Source organism: Phyllopteryx taeniolatus, chromosome 10 (assembly GCF_024500385.1).
Source record: "Phyllopteryx taeniolatus isolate TA_2022b chromosome 10, UOR_Ptae_1.2, whole genome shotgun sequence".
In the NCBI taxonomy this organism is placed as follows: domain Eukaryota; kingdom Metazoa; phylum Chordata; class Actinopteri; order Syngnathiformes; family Syngnathidae; genus Phyllopteryx; species Phyllopteryx taeniolatus.
In genome coordinates, this window is record NC_084511.1 from 17,902,958 (window position 1) to 17,920,597 (window position 17,640).

At 40.8% G+C, this 17,640-nt stretch overlaps 1 protein-coding gene across 11 annotated transcripts in view; it reads left to right on the forward strand.

The window, feature by feature from the left end:
- Window positions 1-17,640, forward strand: part of ablim3 (actin binding LIM protein family, member 3) — a 53,632-nt gene that overhangs the window by 25,378 nt on the left and 10,614 nt on the right. For 6 of the 11 annotated variants that reach the window (XR_009790469.1, XM_061787667.1, XM_061787666.1 and 3 more), the window contains 7 exons: window positions 1,668-1,783; window positions 8,645-8,771; window positions 9,404-9,497; window positions 14,335-14,422; window positions 14,526-14,749; window positions 16,504-16,668; window positions 17,533-17,562. Coding sequence is in view for 10 of the 11 variants with exons in the window: in XM_061787667.1 (XP_061643651.1) it covers window positions 1,668-1,783; window positions 8,645-8,771; window positions 9,404-9,497; window positions 14,335-14,422; window positions 14,526-14,749; window positions 16,504-16,668; window positions 17,533-17,562 (844 nt within the window). In the remaining variant the exon portion in view is untranslated. The remainder of the gene's footprint in view (window positions 1-1,667; window positions 1,784-8,644; window positions 8,772-9,403; window positions 9,498-14,334; window positions 14,423-14,525; window positions 14,750-16,503; window positions 16,669-17,532; window positions 17,563-17,640) is intronic. The other 5 variants (XM_061787670.1, XM_061787672.1, XM_061787673.1 and 2 more) reach the window with 2 other exon arrangements.

Here is a 17,640-nt window from a genome sequence, read left to right on the forward strand (position 1 = left end):
TGAATCTATCGTTGCCAACAAAGTCTGAAATATCGACCCTGCTCCTGTGTTCTCGCCCCTTAACTCATTCCAGCCAGTTAACATGGATATTTGACTTCAAAAGCCGTCAATGGCAGTGAATGTGTTAACTCTTTTTGTAATATTATAATTTAGCTACAGTGGCCAGGGAAATCTGCTTTATCCTTGACAACCACGTCATGTTGTTTGTGGCTCAGTTAAATCCTATGTGGTGCCTCAAAACATTGTTTCATAGAAATAACATCAGGGGTCACAGTTTCCGATTGCAGCGAGGTGGTATGTGTGCAAAGATCAATTGCAGAACAAAATACAGCGGCTTGAATTGTATAGCTGTCACTGCAGTTTCAATCAGCCTTGGAAGGCAGGGCAAAAGTGTGTGCTCCGTTTATGTTAAGGTAAATTGGGGACAGGTGCACCTAAGAGAAATGGGGGCTGAAACACACTGTAGGGCACACTGTAGGGTAGAGGGAGCAAATCTGCTTTGGGGTCTATAACAAACACAACGTGGGCTGCTGCTCTGCGGGTGACTCCTTCTGGTTCTTTACGCCATTTCCAAGCCTTGGCGTCACAGTAAAAGGATTATTGCTGTCCATGTCATTTAAACAGCCTTCTCTAAGCCTTTTAGCTCCCCATTCATTGATACATTCTCCCCAGTCATGGGTAAATCAATCAGTCCCTTTAAAAAAAAAAGAAGTGAAGTGTTTGAAATGTGTCATAATCTGCCATATGAAGCTTTGTGCGTCTTGTTTCTCCGTGAGGAGTGGTGAGTCTGCAGAAACTCAAAAATTCTTTTTTTTCCTCCCGCACACACGCAGAAGCCTCCCACTTAAGGCGTTTCCTACTTGCCAGCCATGTCCACCTTTAGTGTGCACTGTCCTTTAAGACACAAAGTAGGAGAGCTGTCCCGTACGTTTTTTGTTGTTGTTTTTTTTAAATACTGGTAGGCGGAACGGTGGGCGACTGGTTAGAGCGTCTGCCTCACAGTTCTGAGGACCGGGGTTCAATCCCCGGCCCCACCTGTGTGGAGTTTGCATGTTCTCCCCGTGCCTGCGTGGGTTTCCTCCGGGCACTCCGGTTTCCTCCCACATCCCCAAAAAACATGCGTGGTAGGTTAATTGACAACTCTAAATTGCCCGAAGGTGTGAATGTGAGTGCGAATGGTTGTTTGTTTCTATGTGCCCTGCGATTGGCTGGCAACCAGTTTAGGGTGTACCCCGCCTCCTGCCTGATGATAGCTGGGATAGGCTCCAGCACGCCCGCGACTCTAGTGAGGAGAAGCGACTCAGAAAATGGATGGATGCATAAATACTGGTACCGTATCATTTTTGACGTTGAAAAATCACATGGTGCAACATGTAATAGTACTACTAATAGTTTATACTTTCAGCCCTTGTATTATATTTTAGAGACTCATTGCAACCTCTCTCCAGGAGCTGTTTAAATACAGTAAAAAAATCAACTTCCTATTATTTTTTATTTTATCATTTATGTTTAAGAATGTATTTTTATATTCATTATACTCAATTAAGTGTTTCTTAGTAGGTGTTCCTGCCAGCAGTCTTTTGCTATTTCTAGGTATAGGCCTATTCCTAGACCCAATCGTGAACAGTGCTAGTGTTGTAATTCTCTGTCTGTTTACACCTCCACAGTAAACCTTTTCCGATTGGAGACAGAGTGACATTCAGTGGAAAGGAGTGCGTGTGCCAGCAGTGCTCTCGCTCAGTGGTCAAGCCAAATGAACCTATCAAAATCCACGGGCCCAGCCGTAAGTCCGACATCTGCCTTACTTTCTCCCTTCTGTTTCGATCAGCCTAACGCAAACTCTAATTCGATGTGTCCATTAGCCCACTTAGCACATATAGCAAATCAAGCTTCTGTCAGATCATTCTGCCCAGTGAGAATGATGCAGCTTAACACACTCATCATTCATTTGTCACTGCCAACACTAAACAACAGGAGTAGCAATATGTTTATTACTTAAATGCAAGTATGATGTTAGTCTAAATTTGAAAATGTAAGCGCTGAATTTCATGTAAGCATCACTGTTCCTGTGCAAGATTTTTAAGCCCACGTACCCCCCGACTGTTTTTTAATGTAAAAAAATATATAAATAAATTATTGGGCAGCATGGTTAGCATGTCTGCATCACGATCAAGAGGTGCCGGGTTCCAGTATTGGTCTCGGCTCAGGTAGAGTTTTGCGTGTACAGTATTCCCGCTGCTGGGGTGGGTTTTCTCTTTTCTTTTCATCTTGTTTCGGTCAGTTCTATTTACATATGATTCAGGGCTTTTCTATTAAAGCCCTCTTCTACAATTAGGGATGCTGTCTTCTTGTCAACCTCCCTGAGGTATTGCTTTCATTTTTTCAAATTCTTATTTTTAACAACTTCTCCCCCATAATGCAGCACTTGCCCTTCAAACTCCACTGTAACCTTAAAGGCCCTGTAAAGTGAAAATAAATGCCTTATGAATTTGACACACCACTCAGAAGAGTGTTGTTAACAAGCCTGCCAAATTTGAATGAATTAAAAAAAATCAGCAAGTATATAAAATGAGGCTCCAAAATTGTGAAAAATAGAGCTATCCTCCCAGTTCTCAGCTTGACTTTTACCTGTCAATGAAATACGTTTGTACACTATGTGCTCAAATGTCTGTAGTGTGATCCACAGGCTGAATAATGTGTGCCGCTGTGTTTAATAAACAGTGAACATTCCCTGAAGTATCTCTGTTGTGTGGACCCATACGCAACAACAACAAGCGAGGCGATGGTGAATTGGACAACTCCGCCACCGGTCTAGCAAGCTCACCGTCTCAGTAACATGATAGCTCATTAGCTCATTAGCTTGTTAGCTTGTGGGCTAGCAAACCTAATAAACAGTTAACCTTCCCTGAAGAGTCTCTGTTACGTGGACCCCCGCAGCGAGCGATGGCATATTGGACAGCACCAATGCCAGTCCGTGAGCCCGCTAGTGATTACTAGCTACTAACCGCTAGTGGGCTCCTAGACCGCCCAATTGGCCATTGCCTTGCTCCATGTGCCGCGTGGGGGTCTACACAACAGAGACACTGTAGCGTAAAAAACACATAACACTTCAGGGAAGATTTTTTTTTGGGGGGGGGGGGTTGTATGCATAGCTTTATGGCTGACTGCACTCTGTATTGTTAGAAATGAAGAAGTTGTTACTTCAAAGTAATTTGCAAATGCCCAGCATAGCTACTGATGGAATGAAGGGGCTCAGTACTTACAGTATATAGTGGGAGAGGCCTGAATAATTGTTCTCAGTCTTTGCATGCTTTCAGCACTTATCTTCAAACATCTTTCATCCATCCATCCATTTTCTGAGCCGCTTCTAATCACTAGGGTCGGGGGCTTGCTGGAGCCTATCCCAACTATCATCGGGCAGGAGGCGGGGTACACCCTGAACTGGTTGCCAGACAATCGCAGGGCACATACAAATAAACAACTATTCGCACCTACGGGCAATTTAGAGTTTTTCAATTAACGTGGATGTTTTTGGGATGTGGGAGAAAACCGGAGTGCCCGGAGAAAACCCACGCAGGCACGGGGAGAACATGCAAACTCCACACAGGCGGAACCGGGGATTGAACCCTGGTCCTCAGAACTGTGAGGCTGACGCTCTAACCAGTCGTCCACCGTGCCGCTAACATATTTCATGTATTTGGAAAAATCACAGAAATCCCGTTACAGGGTCTTTAAGATTTACAGATGCTATGCTTGTACTGTGACACATAATGGTAACTATCATAGTAAAGGTAATTACAGTCATCTTGTGGGATCAGCTGTTGTTTGTTTTCCTGAGTTGAAAAGGGGAGGTGTTTATTTGCGGTGCGGTGTTCAATTCGAGGTAGGTAGACATTTATTGTAGCGGATGCCACTATTTGTAACTAGTGTTGGTGTCCTTTTTGTCGTATGTTAAATTCTTGCGAGAATGGGCTCAGATACTATCTGATGTCAGTATTTCCACTTTAGCAAAAACACATTACACATACAACTAGTATCACAAATGAAGTGAATACACTGTATTGTGTTTGCACACACAGGTAGTGTGCTAGTATGCCCTAACCCGTTGAAGGTTGGAAAATGAAAACTATGACAACAGAACAACGCACTAGTGATTAATAGGGAATAATTTGTGTGGTGCATGAAATGTTGGCTACTGCTCACCGACTGTGCAGTAACAAAAGATGGTGGAGCAGGACTAAGTTATTGTCCTACCCAGAATGTCCCATTCATGATAACAAAATCCAAATGGCTCCCCAGATGCGTGTTCATCACTATTAGAGTGTGTGATGGTGCTCAGAGGGCAATCTTGAAATGTAATCCTCTCTTTTTTATACAGCCTGTTCCACTGCAGCTTTGTGACATGGGTGTGGTTTTGTAAGTATGCAAATGCATGCTTAGAGCACACGAGAGGTAGTATGACTTAGTATCTTTATTTATTATATAACTGTGGTCGGATTATTGTCCAATCAGGGGATACATTGAATTTGTAGTTGTCTTTCCATTGCAGATTATTTAGCTCCTTAAAACACAGTACACATTATTTATTTGGATCACATGTACATTTTGGGTTTGCGGCAATATTTGACATATCAACATGGACCAAATATTTTGTATAAAGTTATTCTTATTATTAAAGATATTATTTTATAATATGTGGCACAGTGGAAGACTGGTTAGAGCGTCTGCCTCACAGTTCTGAGGACCAGGGTTCAAACCCCGGCCCCGCCTGTGTGGAGTTTGCATGTTCTCTCCATGCCTGCGTGGGTTTTCTCCGGGCACTCCGGTTTCCTGGACGCTCTAACCAGTCAACCACCGTGCCGTGTATTATACACTGTTTATATAACTGTACATTACGCCTTGCAACTTATAAATAGTTCCACAATAACAGCAGAGATTTCCAACCATCATCATAAGAAGCAACTGTGTCATGACTCAGTAGAAAACTGGTTGTGTACACTTACAGACGGGAAACAAAGTCTTGGCTCTGTGGATCTAGCCCTATCACCACTGAATGACAGTTCCAATCTATTTTTTTTCCACCAGCAAACAGACTGGATGTGCAGCAATGTTTCACAGTAAAGTGCAGTTTGTCTTGGCTGACAGTTTGCGGAGTGAAGCAGTCTCTTTGCAAGCGTGCATAGATTTCATGGCGAGTAGATCATATCTGAAACGATTCCCCAGAAAGCCTTTTCCTAATGGAAACAAACTGACTTTTCCTTAGTACTGTATCATAATACTCAGAAGCCATGCATCATTTGTAGTGTACCCTCATTATCAAAATTGTCCTGTTAATGATGTTCTCAATTAGGGCTGGGCGATATATTTTTTCATATCATATTATTATCACCATTTTTTTGTATTGTTTATTGTAACATGGAAAAATATTACAACCATTTTGATCCAACAGTACAAAAAAAATTGTAAAATATAACATAACACGGTGAACTAGTTTACAGTTTTGACTGAGTGTTTTTCAGGTATGCAAGACCCAAAATAAAACAAATTGCCTCCCTCGGATAATGAAAATACCTTAAAATGAAAACACTATAATTTTTAAATTATGATGCTACATAGGGTGTTAACATTATTGCTACTTGCAAATGTGAATCATCTTTAATAACAATACCAATTACATATTTTTAAAGTTAAAATATAAAACAATAAACAAAACATTTAACAATATAAAAATTAGCAGGCCTGAATACTCTGATCAAATGCCTTTTGCTCACAACAACACTCCTCATGGTCAATATTTAAAACAGTAAACCCAACATTATATTACCTTACAAAGCAAATAACAAGCCAATTTAAATAAAATAAATATAGAAAAATATAAAAACAGTGCACAATTCATTCAACAGTGCAACGGAGGTTGAAAAATTTAACACAACAGCGCACTAGTTTACAGTCCTGAGTATTTTTTTTTAGTTTTTTTAAAGTACTTTTGAGTATTTGAAGGTACAAAATAAACAAACTGCCCCCTCAGGGATAATGAAGACACCTTGGATTGTGAACATGATAATTTTCCAGTTACGATGGTACATACCCTGTTAGCATTATTGCTACGTTCAAGGCGTCTTGCAGGAGAGTTACTCATAAATGTCATTGTGCATTCTGTTCTACAATGACAATAAAAGGCAATTCAATTGAAATGTGGATAATCTTTAATAACAATACAGATTAGCTAGTTTTGCCATGTTCCAAACCGCCTGAATAATGACGATGACAGGAGTGACTGCTGTGAAATTTATCACGATCACTAATCGTGATCATTTAATCGCCTAGCCCTGTTCGCAACAACACCATACCGTGTGCTTTTATGCAAAGTAATCGTGACAGCAGGTGAGTGAAATAATACTTGTGGGGATGATGCAGCTTTTGTTTTTGGCTTGATTTCCTCTGACTTTAAATCAAGTTGAGCATTTTTATAGTTTTATAGAAGAAGCAGCTGAGGTCATGATTTTAGCTAATTTGCACAGCTGTTGATTAGGTGGGCTGCTGCAGACTGGTAGAAAGCTATCCAGTTTAAGTGGGGTATACGCATGCACACACACACACACGCACACACACACACACACACACACACATATATATAGTTTTGTTACATGTTAAATAAGGGACACAGAAACCAATTTTTACCATTTTAACCCATTCTTATATTGCGAGCGACCCGACACATGACGAGTAAAAAATTAGCATGTGTGTGCTTTATTGAACTACCAAAACCGACCTATGAGAGGCAGCATGGTGCTACAGGGCTGTTATTTGTGTCCGAGAACAGTGCAGGCGTTAGGCTGCTTCCTAATTGGCTATCGTTCCATTTCACGTCACAGTCATGGAGTCCCTGGCTCGGCTGAACTTTGTGTTGACCACACATACGTATAAGGAGTTGCAATCGTACAGATTGAACAGGTTTAACATTTATGATTGTAAGTCCTGACCATTTTTCGACCAGATCGGGGAAGAAACATCACCTAACACCCCTCACAATAATTGGTCCGGATAATACTTTTGAGATACCCTTTTCAGGCCTTTTGTGTTGCAATGTGACAAGATTTTCTAAAAATGACACTGTCAAAGTGCAGTCAGGTTGGAATGGACACTTCAACCTGAGGACAATGCACCAAGAATTTTAAAAATCAGATGAAGGGTTCTGGAGAAATAGATATTTTTTGTGGCAGAAAAAAATGGTCTTTTTGGAGAATGCGTTTGTGTGATATTGTCTACAGAAAATCTGGTCACAAACACCACCACTGTAGCCTTTATAACTGGGAAAGTAAAATGTATGGGTTTTATTCAAAATCAAGACATATTTACTCTGCTTTTGGCTGGTGACCGACCAGTTCAGGGTGTACAGCCTCTTGCCCAAAGTAAGGTGGGAAAGGATCCAGCTCACCCTTTATAAGTATAGAAAATGAATGGATGGAGAGGTATATTTTATTAGTGCACAAAATGCGTGGCTGTGGCGGATTGTAGCGGATGCCACTATTTAATAAACCAAAAAAAAACAGTAAAAATGTGTTTGAGCGTGAAGTGCGGAAGCCGGTGTCCATGCCGCGGTCAACCAAAGAGACGGGACACTGTGGGAGCTGTTGTGGGAGACTCGGTAGACGCAGTGGGGAAGTCCAGAACCCTCCACTGAGACGATGATTTTCGCGGAAGGAGGCATCTGATAGCCGAGCTTGTGGTGCCGCATGGATGTTCATGGCAGCGCCAAAGCTGAAGCCGGAAAGGAGTCAGCACCAGAGAGGGACGTGACCGTATATGTTGAATGCTGTATTTAAAAGAGGGTTTCACCCTGTTAGTGGAAGAGGCAAATACAGAAAACAAATCAATCACTCCGATAATTTAAGGGAAGACATTTGTTTTATTTAACTCGTCCATAGGCCAGAGCAATTGGATGTACAGGTATATGCCATTGCGTCTGCTTGCAAAATCACTGGTTTCTATGTTATGGCCTAAAAACTCAATGAAGCACGACTTTTGGATATTTACAGTTTCATGAGTCTCAATAAATATACAGTAATAAACTTTTGAGGATTGCCAGTACTCACTCAGAAAGGCCACACTTTCTTCACCGTCCTCGCACGGATGTCCACAGCTCCAATCAATCCTTTGGCTTCGTCTGATACTCAGTGATCCCCCTACCAAGGTGTTCCCAAAGTCGACTCGTCAAAATTTACTGTGACGTTTCAAATTGCGTCATTTGCCCCAAAAACTTATCTTAAATAGTGTAAGCATTACTCGCGAACACGGAAACATGCAAACATTGAACTTTATACGTGAGAAGAGCAGTTTGGGCCTAACAAGAGGCCTTTGAGTGGCTCATTAAGTCATTGGTTTTTTTTTTGGTTTTTTTTTATTCCACCAAGATGGCGGTCACTTGTCACGTCGCTATTTTCTGACTTTGATCGGAAGGGGCTCATATTCTGCCTGATTATCTGTGTATGTGTAACTGGCCTTTGGCCTTAAAGGACATAAGATTACACCTTAACTCTGCTTCCTTCTCCTATTCTTTCCTCTATTTCTTATTTTCTTTTTGTTGCGCTGCTCAATTCCCACCCCCTCTCTACTCTGTTTTCTTCTTGCACTTTTTGTCCAGACTGTGCCGGATGTAGAGCAGAGATCAAGCAAGGTCAGTCTCTCTTGGCGCTGGAGAAGCAGTGGCATGTCAGCTGCTTCAGATGTCAAACGTGCAACATGGTCCTCACCGGAGAGTACATCAGCAAGTGAGCATGAAAAGAAGAACATGAATCAAAATACTGTGGAGTGAGTCATAAAAGTCGGAATTCGGCAAAAGTTAAAAAGTCTCCAAGCATCTAATAATTAACTCTGGGCAAGTGATTTGCTATTTCGTGAACTTTTTGTGGTTTGCAGCATTTTCCAAAATAAGCACAGATGTTTTCAATGACATTATAGATTCCCCATTGCTTTTCAAAGTTAAGCATTTAACATTGTATAGTTAAATTTGTATTATTGTGACAGAAGCCTGTCACATAAGTGAAAAGAAAAATGTTAGAAAGTTGAATTTGTGATGTGTCGTCAATTGAAATGGGATTGTGAGTGGTTAATATTTATTAATTTGTTTTTACACCTGCAGTTACAGTTAAAAATTACAATGTTACCGATAACATTGCATATATCATTTAGTAAAGGTTTTATAATGGCAACAGTTCGACCCTAACAGATGATTTCTATTTTCATTATTACCTAAAAATAGTCAAAACAAATTGGACAAATGAAAGATCCTAGAATGAATTGAATTTGACTTTTGAGATTCCTCTGTACTGTTTGATTCTCTCACTCTTTTGAGACATCAAACAAATAACAGCTTTTTGATGTACAATATACTCTGTTGCAGGGATGGCGTTCCATACTGTGAGGCAGACTACCATGCCCAGTATGGGGTGAAATGTGAGGGCTGCAGCAGATATATAAGTGGAAGGGTTTTGGAGGTGAGAACCGAGAACACTTTCAGCAGTGGCACAATGCTTACAGAGATTTAGCTCGGCGGATGTGTGCAGTAATTGAGAAATACTCCATTATGAGATGACTATGCTAACTGAGCATAAGCAGCCTTATCACAATTGAGCAGTCGCATTTCATCCTTGACTCTGTTTAAGCCCCGCTGTGCTCTGGGTGTGTGCGACTTACGATTGGAGAGTGATAAACATTTTGACATGCTCAACCAAACCGAAACAAAATCATCTGCAGGAGTTGAACATACGCTCTATTTAGGGATAAGGCAGTTTACGGTTAACCAATAACCTTTAAAATTTTAATGATCTTTATTACGGTTTGTGAGTAATAGTTGTCTTTTGGTTTCTCCCATTTGGCGTACCGCCACAGCAAACAAGAAAGAAGAAAGAAAGAATTAGACACAAACTGTAGAAGACGATGAAGAAGAAGAAGAGGGAGTCATTTCAGACACGTATCTTAAAGTGCTACAAAACATGGCGGAAGGCTGTCCAAGTGACGGTGATAGTTTGTCACTTACAAAGAAGATTAGGGCAGCTTGGTAGGCTGCAGATTTAATTGAAGATAATCATCACGGATGGAGAGAATGCAAGAAAAAAAGTCTCTGCGACAACTCTTTCAACCCCCTGATGACTATCACTGTCGTGCAAGTAATTTTAAGTAAACTATGTGGTATTCATTTTGGTTGTTGCTGTTTACAATGTGCAAAAAAGTGCATAGTGGGTAGTATATCTAACTCCCAGTCAGAGTTTAAATCTCGGCCTTCCTGTGCAGAGTTTGCATGTTCTCCCCGTGCGTGTGTGGGTTTTCTCTGAAGGCAAAAACATGCATGTCAGGTTAATTGAAGACTCTAAATTTTACATAGGTGTGTGTGTGCAAGTGTGAATGCTGTTATCCAGTCCAAATAAACGGCTCACTGATTATTTGATCTGTGACTGGCTGCTGGCCAGTTCAAAGTGTACCCTACCGCTCTCATCCAAAGTCAGCTGATATAGGGGGCAATTACCCGTGACCATAACGAGAACAAGCAGTATGGAAAATGAATGGATGGTGCATATATCTTTATTTTTTTGTTTTTTCCCCCGACTTTTTCTTTATCATGATAACACTGATAAGCATGATAATTAAGTCCCCATAATCGTGAAATTTTCATACCGATTCATCTTTACTCTAATTACTAATATTTTAGTAGTCTACTTTAGTACAACATACACTGTAGGGGTAGAATGTCAGGCTAGAATGTTATGTTGTTTTTAATAAACCAAGCCAAAGGTAATGCATTGATAACATCATGAGTTTTGTGTAAATATGTAATTATAATTGTTTTTATTTTTCATTAAAAACAAAGAAAGGAGAGAAACAAAAATAGGATACCTTTTTTAACCCTTCCATTTCATTCCTCAATGGATACATGTATACAATTACCTTTCAAGATTTTTCAATATTAAACATACTCATGTAACATTGATAAGTATGGCAAGATAGACCCACATTTCCCATGCTAAATCTATCTAATAACTGTCATTTGTGTTGTAATTTCATAGAAAATTTATTAGTGAATCGTTTTTTTTACTCTCAAAAGAAACACTGACTTCACACATCAGCAAGTAATGGGACTATTGTTCAAATATGAATTTCTTTTTCGTAATACACACAATTCCTTTTTACATTTTGTATGATTAATGTGCAAGAAGACGGTTTATAGTTTATAAGTTTTTTACTCTACACTTAGATACTGCAGATGATGATTTTTTTTCTTTTTTCTTTATTGATTATGGCATAAGTGCTATGGTATTATATTATCCTTATTATTGGCAAAATAGCACAATAATAACGTATTGCGGGAAGAGACTGGCCTGAAGGAGACAGAAATAAGTTGAATGAAAAGTAATGAGTTTAAAGAATAGATACTTTTGTGGACAATTGCAGAGAAAAGGGACAGGAAGGTTAAAAACAAACAGGAGAAGGGGAAGACAGGAGAGGAGTGAAAAAAGTAAATGGATAAAAAAAATAATGGAACATTATGAGAGTTGGATTGGAACTAATAAAAGAGACTAGCAGAGATAGATTAAATACCTTGGGATGGTTTTATGGCAGTGGGATGCAACCTGCACACACAGACACACATGCACACAGTGTCTTGTTGTCCCTGTGCTCCTTTGCTCATCAAGACTTGGTGTAAAGTGCTTTGTTCCTCTCTGAGTTATTTATAGACACAGAGATGTCAGCGTTTATCGGTGATCTCCCACTCCCACCCTCTCTCCTTCTTTCCTGCTTTTATATATACGACGACAGAGAATATTAAGACATTGCCTCTTCTGTTGTTAAGTTTTACCGCTTCTCAGAATATCAGTTTAATATTAATTTAGGAGCAGTCTTAATTCCTCAGACAATGCAGCCCTTATTACAGCGTGTACCAGCAGTTGTACAAACACAATATGACCACAGAGGCTAAGCGCTTTGTGCTTGGAAATCATAAGACAGAAATGCATCCCTCTTGTCTTTCCCTTCGGAGTAACCCGAAACAGAACAGGTGGGCGGGAAATTACTGATGAATCGTCGATACAATCAACAGGTTACAAATATATGGTGCAAAAAGAGTTCTTGGATATCATACAGTTATTATCGATGCATGATTTCCTACACGCCATATAGAACACGTTTTGTTAAAACGAGAAAAGTATCTGTAGATGTCTGTATCTAAACTCAATGATTGTCTTAACAAAATAACTGCTCAAGGTCTTGCTGTGTGAAGATGAAACTGGTCTCTTCGGCACATACCATACATGTGTGTCTATAAATAGCAATTCCCTGATGGTGTGTCAGAAAGGTAGAGTTGATGGTTTGGGGGCATGCCTAAGACGTCAGTTCTCCAGTCACACGTGTGAGACTTCTGGGTTTCGGACGAGACTGGATTAAATGAAGTGATCTTTGTGTACATGTTTTGACACTCTTGTGCCGTTCACTTGCATTATCACATTCTTCTTTCCTTGTCTATGAAACACACACTTGCACGCACGCACACAAGCATGCACACATACACACACAGTGCATTCTCCACACTCCCTTCTGCACATCTTCTTATGACTGGCCTACAGGGAAATTTGCTAATTTTGGCAGAGAAGAGAACAGGAGTCGGCTTGCATGTGATTCCATCAAGTACAGGCTATCTTATGATGATGTCTCATCACGACTTGATGAACTATGAGGCCATTGTGATCATGTGTTAAACAGATGACTTGCCTAAAGGAGAACTTAAATGAGAATCGCCTAACAATTTTACACAGTTCCCAGTAGTCTTAAAGTTGAACCAAAGTCACTGTCAAGTTTTGTTTCTAAATACATTAAATATGTTTGAAGGTAAGTGCTGAAAACGTGCAAAGACTGAGAACAATTTAGTACTGAATTTTTTAGATATAGCCCCGTGATGACAACGGGCTGGGGCATATGCTTTCTGGCATGAGCCCCCCCAACCCACTATATAACTAACGAGCACCGTCAGTGGCTGTTCGCTGGATTTAGTTAGTAAAAGTAGCTTAGTATTTTCGAGCACAGCTGCATCGTGCAGTCAGCTATTAAGCTCTGCCAACAACCCTAAAAATGCATCTTTCCTTAAGTGTTTTGTGTTATATGGGCCAGTGTCTCTGTTGTGGCCACATGCATGAGTTGGATGGGTCCATTGCCAAGTGGCCTGCTACTAGCGGCTAGACTAGTATGTATTAGCCAGTAGTAGGCTCATGGACTAGCGTTGGCTCCGTCCAATAGTCCACACACTTGCTCCATGTGCCCCATGTAGACCCACACAGCAGAGACACTTAAGGGAAAGTTAACTGTTTATTACGTCCACTAGCCCGCGAGCTAACGATCAAAGGAGCTCGCTAGAACGCAGTGGGGTCGTTTAATGCGTCAACGCCTCGCTCGGTGTTGTTGTGTGTGGGTCTCCCCGCATAACAGAGACATGGTAAAGTTAACTGTTCATTAGCCATAACCACAGCAGCATGCTATTTAGCCAGTAGCTGACTACAAACACATAGCAAGAGCGAATATACAGTATTTGATTGAGAGGTGAAGGGCTGTCTATAGCGTGTTTAGCCACACCAATACAAACCTGCAAATTGAGGGAAAGCCTTATTTTTCATTATTTCAGAGCCTTATTTTACATAGGTGGTGATTATTTCTTTTCTCTTCTCTGTGGTGTATCAAATTTACAAGACCATTTTTTTTGTCCTCTTTGGTTCAACTTGAATAAAACGTCTCTGACATTCTTCTGCCAAAACACAAGTACACAAAAAGCTAAATGACACTCTGGCACACATAAAGATGAAATTCTGTGGAGGCAGTCATCAAAAGCCACCGAATTACACTTTTTTAATTAGTGTTGCGGTGGCGTGTTTGTGGCATATGCAGCAGAGAGATCGCCAAACACAAATAATCTGGCACCATTTTGACAACTTAGCCAAACACTTGAGTATGTGCTGCTTATAAGCTAACATTTGTAACACTGTCAGCTAAGACCCGTGCTATTATTGCTGCTCTGCTAAACTTTTTTGACTTTGACATGCTAATGATTCTGTGTAGTCTGGTGGCAGGCTTGAAAACGGCGGACACATTTGCAGAAATAAAGCAGATAACAAAATATTTACTTGGTTGTTTAATTTCACATTTGATGGGTAGGCAGGCCCTTCAGTTAACCATCTAATTGTGTACAACCTATTAAGAAGTCCATTTTCCATTACATCCCCTTCAAGATGGGTTTGCGGTTTGTAGATTCTCCCTCAATCTGTTGGTAATGTTTATTCTTCTCTTCTCATTCAGGCTGGAGGGAAGCACTACCATCCAACGTGTGCTCGCTGTGCTCGCTGTAACATGATGTTCAAGGAGGGAGAGGAAATGTATCTGACAGGTGAAACTTTACTTCACAAGCACACTATAGTTTGGGTAAACAAACAGATTAATATGTAAAATCTTAGCCCTCAATCTGATCTCTGTCCTTTACTCCTCTTCAGGTTGTGAGGTGTGGCACCCATTATGCAAGCAGGCAGCAAGAGCAGAGAGGAGGCACAAGGTGAGACAGATATACAATTTTCGATTTTTTGGGTTAGAACTGAAACAGTGGGTTTCTCAATGTTATGTGCTTTTCTTTGTTTATACCTCACAGCACAGACGCCTGTCAGAGACCTCTATCTCTCCTCCAAGCTCCTCCATTGGCTCTCCCAATAGGGTTATATGTGTAAGTAGCCATTTGTCTTGACATATTTTAGTTCCTCTTGCCTCCACCGGCACCAGGCTAACCCTTAAATTAGAACACAGAACTATCTGTGAATTGATTAGTAGGCACCAACCTGAGGGCTGCGCACTCCCTTGGCCTGTTCACTTTCTGTGTTCATTCATGTCACAAATTGTTGTGTTGTGCCTTGTTGTCATATTGAACAAAAATCACAACAATAAACTAACTTTCCTGCATGCTTTTGTGTTGTTATCCTTCCCCCAATGTTTTTCATCGTAAATGTTTAAAGTACAATATTCATCAGTGTCCAAAGTAGAGCCTCTGCATCTCCACTACACTGTACCTACTCAGCTCACCATTGCTTGAAGTGGAAAACTAAACACCCCAAACAAAATCTAGTAGAGCCTATTAGAATTCAGCCAAGCCAGTATTGTGCAGTGTAAAAGACTGCATTGGTATCCTGGTTGCAAATTGTGCAAAAGCAAAACTATGTGCAGCTAAAATGACTCTCAGAAGCTCACATATTGCACTTCTGCCAAGGTAGAGCGTTCCTACTTTGGAAGGATTCGCACCAAGTTGTATAGCTTCATTGATATGCACCTCTTGCTTGTATTACAGCAATAAGATTAACGTATAGTTCACTGAAAGATGAAGATAATGAAAACTAATTATTGTTTAAGTTTTATGGGTGCTTTCTTGGTCCATGCATCATTATTCTGCAAAGATTTATGGAAAACCATTGAGGTTTACTGCTGACAAACAAAATTAAACATTGATGAAAACACAACTTCCTTGGCAAAGGTAAGAATATGAATGAATCGAAGTTGATGAGACAATAATAATGGATAAGGCAATAATATCTTGTCATTTGGACCTACAAATCAACAAATACTCTGATCAGCCAGAACATTATGAACGCTTGCACACCTATTCTAGTGATATCCAATACAAGAGCTATATAAAATATTGGACAGAGCTCTTAACATGATGTGGTACAGTTCTACACCACTGCAACTACAATCACAACAAGAAACACATTTTGAAATTTATCTTAATTGATTATTATTGCCTTTATATAGGCAAAATATTTGACACTGCTTTTTATTGGATATCATTATATTGTGGTTATATTGGTGTGGTCATAATGTCATGGCTACTCAGGCAGTAAACAGTGATGTATGTCATTCTGTCTTCCAGAATTTCATTTATATACTGCTTTAGTCATGCAAACTGCACGGCGGACTGCTGAGTGTTGCTGTGTGGTCAGTGTTAACGTGTGGTTTCTGCATGCAAGTGGGAGTCACTGTTCTCTGCTCCTGCTTGCCCCTCATCTCTTAATCAATGACCTTTGTGGTTAAGGTGATGGATGAGGGACAAATGCAGTGTAAGCACACTTGCCTACCATGTTATTTCCTCTGCCCCTCCCACTGTCTAGCTGTCTTTCCTCCTGAAGGTCAACAACTGTCAGACCGTTCAGCCTCAGTGTACTTTTGATGCTTTTCACACACACACACACACACACACACACACACACACACACACACACACACACACACACACATACACACACACCTACACACACACACATTATACGCTCACACAGGCATTTGTGTGTTTGTTTCCTCGCAGTTCTTCACTGCTGCATGTTCTGTTCGCCATCACTAGTGGATCTTCCATACTGCTGTTTCTGGGTGTCGTTCATGTGGTTGCTGTTGTGTCTGTGTTGGTGGTTGTCTGTGTGTCTGTCCTCTCTCCAGGCCAGATTGGCGAATGAGTTCCTAGATTATAAGGACCTAGCTGCCCTCCCACAGATCAAGGCCATATATGAAGTCCAGCAGCCCGACCTCATATGCTCCTCATATCAGCCCTACCAGAGATACACCTCTGATGACAGGCTAGACATGACTTACAGCTATGGGGAGGTACAACTGCTACACACACCAGGCCAAATGTGGCACTGGTCTGTATTCTAAGGAGAAAAATTTAGTTTTTCATAAAGTAAAAATATCGTAGAGTAAAAACAGTAAAAATGCTTGTGAGCTGCTTATCTCTTTGCACGTTGTATTTTTATTAGGGGTATATGACCCATGAAGGCGGCATGGTGGACGACTGGTTAGAGCGTCTGCCTCACAGTTCTGAGGACCTGGGTTCAATCCCAGGCCCCGCCTGTGTGGAGTATGCATGTTCTCCCCATGCCTGCGTGGGTTTTCTCCGGGCACTGCGGTTTCCTCCCACATCCCAAAAACATGCATGGTAGGTTAATTGACAACTCTAAATTGCCCGTAGGTGTGAATGTGAGTGCGAATGGTTGTTTGTTTGTATGTGCCCTGCGATTGGCTGGCAACCAGTTCAGGGTGTACCCCGCCTCCTGCCCGATGATAGCTGGGATAGGCTCCAGCACGCCCGCGAGCCTAGTGAGGAGAACCGGCTCAGAAAATGGATGGATGGATGACCCATGAATAAATCAATTAAACAAACAATTGCAAATTACAAAATGGCCACATATGATGTATTTAAATGGGATTCACTGTCCTGTTTATCCAGTGTCCAATGTGAATTTGTATATATTGCTGACTGTATATCACTCTTTATAAAGTCAGCAAGTTCACCCTCTGTTTGAAACTAATCATCTCATCTTGGCTGAAAAAGCTGCTTAGTTCTGATTAGCAGATTCATGGAAGCCTGCAAAGGGGCAGCACAATCCATAGTCTGTATTGTATATTACGTTGATGCATTGCTAGGTTTTTGTATTCTAAATAACATGTCTGCCTTCTTTGATTCTACAGTCACTTGGGACACTTTCTCCTTATTCTCAGGTAGGCATTCCATTCAGTGTTACAGGAAGAGCATTTAAGATCATTTGAAAGCACTGCAGTGTTTTAATTTTGTCCTCT